Source organism: Bidens hawaiensis, unplaced genomic scaffold (genome assembly GCF_021521415.1).
Source record: "Bidens hawaiensis isolate Kalapana, Puna unplaced genomic scaffold, B.hawaiensis_p1.1 tig00022873_1, whole genome shotgun sequence".
In the NCBI taxonomy this organism is placed as follows: Eukaryota; Viridiplantae; Streptophyta; class Magnoliopsida; order Asterales; family Asteraceae; genus Bidens; species Bidens hawaiensis.
The window spans coordinates 31,140-42,343 of NW_027493568.1; the positions used below are offsets into that span (position 1 = coordinate 31,140).

General features: G+C 32.1%; 2 protein-coding genes across 2 annotated transcripts; both read right to left on the reverse strand.

Moving 5' to 3' along the window:
• Positions 1 to 2,153: 2,153 nt before the first annotated feature.
• LOC143566356 (uncharacterized) lies at positions 2,154 to 3,125 on the reverse strand. Its single transcript, XM_077053083.1, has one exon. It carries the CDS (start codon positions 3,123 to 3,125, stop codon positions 2,154 to 2,156), a length of 972 nt encoding a protein of 323 aa, XP_076909198.1.
• A 97-nt stretch (positions 3,126 to 3,222) lies between these two features.
• Positions 3,223 to 5,163, reverse strand: LOC143566357 (uncharacterized). Its single transcript, XM_077053085.1, has 4 exons — positions 5,100 to 5,163; positions 4,608 to 4,945; positions 3,734 to 4,514; positions 3,223 to 3,632 (listed from the first exon to the last, which is right to left on the reverse strand). The coding sequence occupies exons 1-4, from the start codon at positions 5,161 to 5,163 to the stop codon at positions 3,223 to 3,225; spliced, it is 1,593 nt and encodes a 530-aa protein (XP_076909200.1).
• Positions 5,164 to 11,204: the final 6,041 nt, after the last annotated feature.

An 11,204-nucleotide genomic window follows, 5' to 3' on the forward strand; every position in this document is an offset into this window, starting at 1 on the left:
TACTTACATTATAATGAATAATACCAAAATACTATTTTACATGTGTTTGCATTAAAAATCAACAAAAAACATACAACCTACACAAAAACGTATAATCTACACTTGTTCTAAGAATAAGACAACATATAACCTACACACGAAAAACATATAACCTACACACAAAATTTATCATCAGTGAAATACACACGCACACAAAAACATATAACCTACACACGAAAAACATATAACCTACACAAATACAATTTATTCATACATTAATTTCTTTTTATTCAAAACCAATTTCTTCAAACTCAACATATCAATATCCATCAACGCGTAGCTACATTGTGATGAATAATACAAAAAACTATCTTACACATGTTTGCATTAAATGTCAATAAAAAATATATAACTTACACAAAAACATATAACTTACACTTGTTCTAAGAATAAAAAAAACATATAACCAGCAAACGAAAAACATATAACCTACGCATGTATAGGATATGTGTATCTTTGTGTAGTTTATATAATTGTTGATGTCGAATTCCATATGTAAGTTGTATGCTTTTTGTATGTTGTACGTTTTTATCGCTCAAAACAAGTGTAGATTATATAACTTTGTGTAGGTTGTATATTTATTGTTTACATTTAATGGACACATTTGTATGATATTTTTATATTATTATTATTTATGAAAATAATTTTATAGGCATACCAATTGAAAAAAATATATATTATGTTTTGATATTTAGTGTTAAAAACATGCTAATAAATTGAGTGAAAATTATTTTTTTAATATAAAGAATAGTATTATATGAATAAATTGTATTTATGTTGAATAAGATGAAGAATTTGTAAATTAAGAATAAACTAAAGTAGTGTTTTTATCTTTTTAATTATTATAGTTAAATTAGTTAAATATATTAATTAAATAGAGATTTATTATGGTTATATTATTTGTATTAATTGGAGAGAGATAATGCATTTATTGTTGCATTTACATCTTTTTTATTTATTATTAAATATTTAAAACTTAAAATAAAACTAATGTTTTAATATTCATTTATCTCATTTCTTGTAATAATTTGATTTTTTTCTTGAACTTAAACATATATGTGTGTGTGTGTGTATATATATATAATTTGTTTTGCATACATATTTATAAAGAAAGGAAACTTAGAGCATGTTTAGGATTCCTTATTTACACCTCCTTATATCCTATATAAGAAGTTTTCCATAAATTACAAAATCCTAACTTATGAAAACTCTTTTTTCCTTCTTTAAAATGTTTAATAAGTTATATTACTCAAATACTATTTTAATCTATAAAAGTGAATAAGTTATAAAAAAAGTAAAAATAAGAAAACCCAAACATCCCCTTAATTCATATTAGATGATTATTTGATAAGCGAATGACAATTGAGTGAAAACTTTAAAGTAACACAATTAATTTGAGCGACTTTCGTAGCACAATTAAAATTTGTCATATTTTGGAAGAATAATGTATAGACGCCGTATAATTTAGCTAGCTATTAAACTATTCAATAGAATATTTAAATATTATTGATTTCCGTTTGTATAAAATTTGAAAAGAAAATGTTGATAATGAAACATTCATTTTATTTTTGAGTGTTCGGTAATGACACTACATACTATGCAATTGTTATTAATTAAATTATAAATTGTACTTACAATAATTAACAAATAATTACACAAATATATTAATCAATAAAACAAATACATATTTGATTTACTAATATACTAGGTTATTGACACGTGGACGCCACGGTGGAAATAATTAAATCTTGTAACATCAAACGATAATTTGAAAGTCAAAAACAAAATTCATACATACATATTGCGACGATAATAGAATATACAATTGATAATATCTTTTGTATCAAAATTAAATCTTTATTAAAGATAACTTTCCAAGAAAAATAAAACGATTTTTATAATAACTCCATCGATAAAAAATAACAACTTCATATATTATTAAACAGTTCCTTATAAACCAAATTTGTAGTTTGATTTGTAACTTTACCCTCGTTGTCTAAGATAAGCATTTTAACTCCGGCTCTACTCTTCACTCTGGATAAAGCCACATATAACTGACCATGTGTAAACACCGGATGTCGAAGATATATTCCAACTCTTGCTAGGGATTGGCCTTAACTTTTGTTAATTGTCATTGCAAAACAAACCGCTATAGGGAACTGTCTTCTTTTCAACTTGAATGACAATTTTTTATCTGCAGGAGTTAGTGTACTTCGAGTTAAGTAAGTGCGATGACCAATGTTTGTACCCGAAATGACCTTTACTTCGATAAAACGCCTACCGCATTGAATAACCTGTAATCTTGTTCCATTGCATAAACCATTTTTCTGATCAATATTCCTTAGCAACATTACTGGCACACCAACTTTTAGAACCAATTTATGATTAGGCATACCAGAAAGCTTCAAACCATTTAGAAAATCCGGTGAGTGCAATGCTTGATCGAAACCAGGCCCAACAGTATCAGAGTTGCCCATACTATCCGAACTTAGATATTCAACTTCTTCTCTCGGAAAGAAAGTTAAAAATCTGTCATTAATATCTTGGACAACCTCGTTTAAGGGTGCAAGTATGGCCCTTTCTTGGAAATAAGAAATATCATTAAAATTATCCAATAATGCTGGATAAACAAAATCAATAAGTTTCGAAACTGGATCAGAAGAATCACCGATCAAAATATCATCGGGTATTTCTATAACGGAATTACCATCATTGTCACCACCAAGTGTACCTTCACCAACTTCCAACAACCAATTTGCAAACCGGGAGGCCTCTTCAAAATCAGATGGGTTACACCCGACGGTTAACCACATGTTTTTGGTTAACCTAAGAACTTTACAATTGGACCACAGATGGGACGAACAAAGTGACGCATTAACAATATCACTACGTGATCCATTTTGTATTACGGGTAGTATTTGACGAAAGTCACCCCCAAAAACAACAACTTTCCCCCCAAATGGATGTCGAGAACTATCACAGTTAACACCTTTTAAAACATCTTTGAGACTCCTATCCAAAGCTTCAAATGCATGCTTATGTATCATAGGAGCCTCGTCCCAGATAATCAGATCAGTTTGCTTCATTAAGTTGCAAATATCTGGATTTTTTGTTATTGAACAGGTAGAATCCTCAGTTAGATTTATAGGAATTAGAAATCTAGAGTGAGCGGTTCTACCTCTTTCAAGTAACAAAGATGCTATACCGCTTGAAGCAACATTTAAAACGATTTTTGATTTCGATCGTATGGAAGCAGATAAAGTCTTCCATAAAAAATGTTTTTCCCGTCCCTCCATAACCATAAACAAAGAAAACACCCCCATTATTTGTATCAACTGCTTCCATTATCTCGTTATACACATTGCGTTGCTCATCTGTTAACGAAGTATAAAGTCGTTCAAACTCACCCGTCATATGATGTGTATCGTACGCAAGTTCTTCGTTCATAAAATGATTTGTTGATGCGGAAATTGAAACATCATCAGGGAAATGCATGGTGGGAAAATAACGCAGACTACAATTGTTTCGCAGCAGGAAGTTTTGAATTTCAAGTAAAGCGAGGTTCTTTAGTTGCGTTTCTGAAAGTAACAAATCTGTAGGGAATAAAAAAATTGTTAAACAATTACGTTTTTTATAAACATATTTGTTAATAGGTAAATAAATTTATAAAAAATAAAACAAAAACATTTGATACCTTTATTTTTCTGCTCTATTTGTTGTTCATATAGAATGCCATCAATTAAAAACTTCCAACTCTTTTCCCAAACATCATCCGGCCGAGATAAACTGTATGTGATTAACATTGTTGCAAATAAAATGCGTAAATAGTAACCACTTGTAGTATGACTTGCTTCTTCAATAGCTTCTATATACTCGTTGTCATCATCTAGAAGCCCTCTTTTATAACATGCATCTCTATATATAGCACACACTTCACCATCAACCGTACGAATATCTTCAAAGCATTTAGGACCTCTAACCTTATTTAACAAAATTCTTAAAAAGTATGCTTCATTAAAGGCGGGTGGAACATGGTGAATTCGACCGGAAAAACCACGTTTACGAAGCTCCCAAACCCTTGCGTCTTGTTTCCAAACAAATTTTGTTGGAAACTCAATGTACGTTAGGGTTTGTGCAAGATCATATTTCTGGTTACACTCCATCCAACCAGTGAATCTTGACGAACCAACAGTGGGCTTGTTTAAAACGTCTTCAACATCATCATCATCTGCAAACACAACTGCCTGTTGTCCATGTAAATGAAACGGAAGTCGAGTAACTGAAGGAAATCTATAATGAACATCAAAAGCAAAAATTCTCCATGCCGCCTCACATGCAGATAGATATCTGCAATCATAAAACGCCTTAACTTCGTCTACATTTTCATCTTGATTAGCACCATTGTTTTGTACAAGGGATATAGTAGCACGATCGGGACCTTTATTAATGTACTTAAGCAAATACTTTATCGAACCCTCTTGATTACACCATTCAACATTGATATGGGCTTGATATTATTTTAACAATTTCTTGTTATAAGGAACAACATGTCTGTTGTCTAAATTTACCCCAGACTTGACAACCACATTACCCAAATCTCTTCTTCGATAAACAGGAAACCCATTAGAATCAATTGACGTCTCATTTTGAAGTTTCTTTGGGAAATTTTTTGAGCAAGCGTTATCCACCATGCAAGAGCATTTAGGGTGAGTAACACCACATGGACCATGAATCATGTGGCCGTTTACAAGCGAATACAACTCCGGATCTTCATTCTTATCTGGAATTTCTACTGAGATAAAGTTGTCTATACACCCCGGATTATGAATTTTGTGATCAGAATGCAAAAACAGGCAAATGTGTGAATGGGGTAATCCACGTTTTTGAAATTCAATTGTGTACACACCTGCACGATATAAGTAGTTGTGAATTAGATAACTTATTGAAAAAAAAGATAATATATGTTAAAAATAAGTGTTTTGGTAGCTTAATTTTGATAATTATAATGAACAATAACTTAAGAAAACAATGTTATCATGAACTACAAAAATAAAACATACCTGCTTGAAGCTTCCCAAACAAAGATTTATCCTTCAGATCTTTCATTAATGAATCAAGCTTCATCTTAAATACCCTACATAATATATCGGGCCTGTCTTCGAACTTTCGATTTTTATTTCGTAAAAATCGTTTGATTTCCGGCCAATTTGGGTTGCATGTTATGGTTATAAAGAAATCAGGATAACCAAACCATCTACATATACTCATTGCATCAAGATAATTCTGCATCATATACCGAGCATCTCCGGTAAATGAAGAAGGTAAAATAATACGTTGGCCGGTAGAAGAAACGTCAGATGTTCCAGCCGAATGTAGATTTCTTAGGTTTTCATAAGTTTCAGACCTAAGATTTTTTTGTTGTGTTCGTACATATTGCAACCTTTGAGTCTCTATCATCGTGTACGAATCTGCAAACAGCTGCTGAGTCAGTCTTCCGCCATTTAAAATTAGTGGGTAGCTGTCTGGCCTATCTTGAAATCTGTACACATTAAAAAAAATCTAACAATATACATTTATTGATAAATTTATTTCTATTTTAAGTGATTGTTACAATTAAATTATATGTAACTATGAAAATAAATAAGAAGTTTATATTTGTTCATGATCTAATAATTTAACACAATAAAGATGTGAAACTATAATGCCGTATATTAATTTTTAAAAATATACGTATAGAGTAAATAAATATTATTAATGATGAAGTGTGAACTAACATATAGCAATGATTATTGTTGTTTAAAAGTCTAAACTACCATATAGAAATGATGAAGATTCCACAAGTGAAAGAAGAATCACAATGATGAAGATTCCATAATTCTAAGTGTTATAAAATAAAAATGTTCTTTGTAAACAAATAATATAGAAAATAAAAAAACTTATTGATCTGAATTTATAACACAGTAAAATAGATAATAGATAATACAAATATAAAAGAACACATAACATAAGAAAAACACAACTTCATTGATATCCATATAAAAATCAAGCAACATAAATAAAACCCAAATTACAATGTCAAACAAAGAACAATAAAACCAAACACATCCATAATCAAACAATTAAAAAAGACAAACAATGCATGCAAGAAACTGCATTTATTAAAAACTTGCGCCTTCGTCCCTTTTATATGTTATTCATTAGAACGATATCCGCGTCAGCAACATTTGCATCAACAATTGGTTGTTCGTCAACCTTCGTCTTGGTTGCAGACATACCAGTGTCATCCTGACCATCATAAGTGTCATCCAACTTCCGCTTGAGTTTTACATCAATCATTGGTAAAGAAATATCCTTCCCATCAAGCGATGAAATACGATCAGGAATTACATCTTCGGAATTTGAAATAGGAGTCAAGTGGTCGGACGAAGGCGTCAACAACTCCTACAAATCAGTTCATCATTCATGTTTTTAGTATAAACATTTAGATTTATAAAATTATTATATTAAGAGAAACGAATTAATAATCCAGAATTATGTTAAAGGTGTTACCTTTTCGGTTGATTTCAGGCCAGAGGTTGATCCAACTGTTAAAGACTGATTGTCATTAGGCTGCACATGAAGTTAAATTTAATTATATTATAAATGAAATAAATACACAATTTGGTTATGTACATTTGAGTAGTTCTAAAAACGGAAACAGTAATCATACCTGACCATGAGCAAGCTGTTTATCAAGATCATTAAGAACGTCCTCGTCATCTGTTAACTTGCTGACACCGTATACGTCATACGAGTTTCTGATATTGTAGTCACTAACCTCAACAATGAACGCAAATTTTTTCTCTAATATAATATTGAGTTCTTCCGGAAACGTGTGCATCGGATCAAGCTTCAACATAACAATTAAGGAAATGATTGTAACTAAACAAAATCAAAAATCATTTAAGGGATTTCAAAACTATAACAAAAGAAAAGTCAACGATTTCAAAATCAGGTTCAATTGGATAGAAGTAGTTTGCGTTTTATTTTATGTATATAAGATATTAGAAAACTGATGTTTTTAAAAAATGAAACAAAAAAACAATATAATAAACACAAAAGTAATATATTGTAGTCAACAGTGTACAAACGTGGAGTTTTGACAAATAATGGATGATATAACTAAATATAAATGAATTTTTTACTAAACTAGTGTATTTGGTAAAATTATTTACCAAAGTAGTGTAGTTTGAAACATAATTACCAAAATGGGTATTTTTAGTAGGACCCATCACCCACTTCATCTTCTTCCTTAATATTATCATTGAATCCATTGTTTCTCTCTAACTAGACCACCACCAAATCCTATCAAGACTTCGGCGACCATCAATAACCTTCACCGATTACCATACCATAACACTGTTAGTTCACAACAAGAGTTCTCCTAACAAGTAACTAGTTGTGGGTGGTGGGTACCCGTATTGAACAACACCATACCTGGAAGCAGAATTAGGGTTCTGGGTCGGATTGTAACTGTAGGCGTACGAAGGTTGTTGAGATGGAGGTGGCGGTTGGTAATGGTAACCGGGTCTGGGTTTGGATTGGGGCTCCGGTGCTGGTGGTGCAGAAGGTTTGGTGTTATTGTTATTGTAATGTAATTGTAATACGACATTTGTGTGTTTATGTGGATTGAGATTGTGGTGAAATTGATTAATTTAGGGGAATGATTTATATATATATATTATATTTGATGGCGTTTTGTGAAGGATGGAGTTAGGTTTGTTATGAGAACTCCGGTGACGGACGGACTGACGACGGCGAACTAACAATGTTATGGTATGGTAATCGGTGAAGGTTATTGATGGTCGCCGGAGTTATGATAGGACTTGGTGGTGGTCTAGTTAGAGAGAGAAACTGTAATACTCGTAAACTTGAAAAATAGATAAATAAATAAATAAATAAGTAAAATAATAATAAAATAAAGGGATATATACGAATGGAATGTATTTAACTTCTCCATCGTCATTATCCGAATGTTATCACCAAATAGATTCAAAATTTGAGTTAACTTGTTAGATACAATTCGTTTATGAGTATAATCCTTTCATTCATCATAATCATATATATATATATATATATTCCCTTGTTATGTTCACATCACCAACACCCTACACGTTGGTTATGTAGCCAACCATAACCTCTACCACCACTACATATTCCGGCCACCATCTCCGGCCGCTGCCGCCGTCGTCTTCCGTCACTGTAGACAAGCATCGCCTCCGCAGTTGTTGGTTGCAGGGAAGCCTCCACCATCACCTTCTGTTGTAGGTGACGAAGAGATTCATCACCGCACAACTATCATTTGGTTATAACCGGATTCATAACTATCACACGTTTGTGTACTTCCACCGATCTCGCTCTTTAATACGTTTGGTTTGCGTTCGGCTATATATTGAGGTACTGAATCAAAACCTTCTTCTGATTTGAAATTTAAAGATATAAATTTTGGTTTCGACTTGTTCTGGCAACCGCTGTTCGTTTAGTTTTGGTTCCGCGAAGAATAGTCTACTCGTATGTGTGTGTTGTGTGTGCGTGTGATGCATGCGTATGTCGTATTTGTTTATTGTGTGTATGGCGATGAGTGTATGTGTGTGTTTGAATTGTGTTCAAAAGTGTGGAGTTTTGTGTATGTGGTGATTATAAATACTTTATTTTTGTCAAATAATATGAATTTGATTTTATAAACCTAATACATCGTTTAACACCTTTTTAATTAAAGTCGTATACATTTGTGTTGGTAAAACTATGTCTAAAATAGACTTGATTCTTTTGTTAATATTGATACAACAATTAAGGTAGGGTCTTTTGATGAACTTCAAATTATAAATGTTTTTGTACACTTCGGTCAACATACTTCATAACCGGTACTTAATTTACATTGGTTTAGATGCATTAAATTGTGAAAACTTCCACAATTGAGTATGACATAGTAAAGATTTTAAACGCCTCTGTCGCCGGAGCAGAAGGTACCAACGAATAAAACAACTAAATTAAGTCTTGTATTCAAACTATAAATAAAATGTAGGTGTTAGTACAACTTAACGTGGCTCGACTTTGTGTGCTTACTTATTAACGACTAAGGTACGGTTTCTGTTTTTGTTACTCTTAGTATTAATTATAGTCCGTTACTTTGTTGTACGGTTTCTGTTTTCGTTTACTATTAGTATTAATTATATTCTGTTACTTTGTAGTACGGATTCCGTGTTTTTCTTCTTTTAGCTTTATATTGTTTTCACCGTTCTCGTAGTGTACGGATTCTGTTTCTTGTTACTTCATAGTACGGATTCTGTTTTTTTCTTCTTTTAGCTTTATATTGTTTTCACCGTTCTCGTAGTGTACGGATTCTGTTTCTTGTTACTTCATAGTACGGATTCCATGTTTTTCTTCTTTTAGCTTTATATTGTTTTCACCGTTCTCGTAGGGTACGGATTCTGGTTTCTGTCACTCATAGTATAAATTATATTCCGTTACTTCGTAGTGCGGTTTCTGTTTTCGTTTACTTATAATATAAATTCTGATCCGTTACTTTGTAATACGGATTTTTGTTACGCGTCAGTTATATTTTGAGTTAAGTTATTTTATATAATATATTTTAGTTATATGCTTTTAGCTTTTGTACTCTGTCACCCGAGCATGTCTGATATGTCGTATGGGCGTCAACGGCATGCACTTATCGTGGCAGTGCGTAATAAAAGTTCACGGCGTCTCTAGCTTGTGCTTTCGTAGCACTTTGGCCACTAGAGACGTATAGACCGATCTTAGCTCTGAGTTTGCGTTTGTTTTGTGGAGATGGAATAATGGGTGTACGCCACGCTCACCGTCTCATAGGTGCATGAACTAGCTAACTGTGTACCAGTCTGTTCTGTTTTGGCTCGTGGGTGCTTCCGTTTCACGTGACTTTGAGTTTTTGATATGTGTAGTCACGTGGTTTGATGTGTGTATATGTTATGATATGTTTCTAATATGTTTCCGTATGCGTTTGATTATGTTCTGGCCAAGTGCGGATCATACCTCTGAATTTTAATAAGTATATGTTTCGGTAAAAAAATTGGTTTCGAGTTTGAATTGAAGTCCGTATATTTATTTTCTTACGTCCGTCTTTACCCTATACTATTGTTCTTTCCGTTACTGGGCAATTTTTGGCTCAGCCGTGTTTCCTTGTTTTGTTTTTCTTATTTTATTTTCAGGTAATCCGGGACTCGGGGAAATTAGTGATGAGAGAGAATAATGAAGTTCAAGCTTTTAAAAGTTAATTTATTTTGTTTTAATAATATGACATAGGTTGCATTGATTTTTGTTGTATATTGGATTGTGGCATTGATTTGATATCTGTAATAGTGACACACCAGCCCGTTCCGGGTTGGGGTGTTACAGAAACAATGGATTCAATGATAATATTAAGTAAGAAGATGAAGTGGGTGATATGTCCTACTAAAAATACCCATTTTGGTAATTATGTTTCAAACTACACTACTTTGGTAAATAATTTTACTAAGTACACTAGTTTAGTAAAAAACTCAATATAAATTGACTTATTATCTAAGAAAGTCATACCTCAACATCACTGGTAACAAATTCATCAGGAGCCTTATTGAACAACTGTCTTGCATCACGATCAAACAACGTAAGCGAGACAACACCAGTTGTATCTTGGACACGAATTGGAATACGGAATCTGTAACATAAAGAGGATTATTTAAAAAAGTCTTATAAAACACCTTTTAACTTTAATATTATTAAATGAAAAAGTATTAGTATTATATATTTTAAATCTATAAAATAGTACCTTGGTCCAGCGTTTACGTCTAGAGAATTACAATTTGAATTCTTACATTCATAAACCTTCACTCCATCAACAAAAACAGAAGTAACTTTACGACTACAACGTTTACATCCATTATAGTACCATTCCTTGTTACCCACTATTGCCTTAACGGTACCAATTATGATGACGTTTTTAGCCTACAATATAACACATAATGAACTTTTTAGCAAAAAAAAACTGAACATGAGTTTTTATAAATACAAATGGTTATATACCTCCAAAATGGTACAAATATCATCAAAGGTAGCAAAAGACAATCCATAAATGTGACCTTTAAACTCATCACAAATCGAAAGTCGAG

Excerpts from the sequence above, each read along its gene's own strand:
- LOC143566356 (XM_077053083.1), bottom strand. The coding sequence starts at position 3,125 with ATGAAGCAAACTGATCTGATTATCTGGGACGAGGCTCCTATGATACAT.
- LOC143566357 (XM_077053085.1), bottom strand. The coding sequence starts at position 5,163 with ATGAAGCTTGATTCATTAATGAAAGATCTGAAGGATAAATCTTTGTTT. Across the intron at positions 4,946-5,099 it reads GTTTGGGAAGCTTCAAGCAG|GTGTGTACACAATTGAATTT; the intron begins GTATGTTTTATT and ends TATATCGTGCAG. Across the intron at positions 4,515-4,607 it reads ATGTGGTTGTCAAGTCTGGG|GGTTCGATAAAGTATTTGCT; the intron begins GTAAATTTAGAC and ends TGTAATCAAGAG.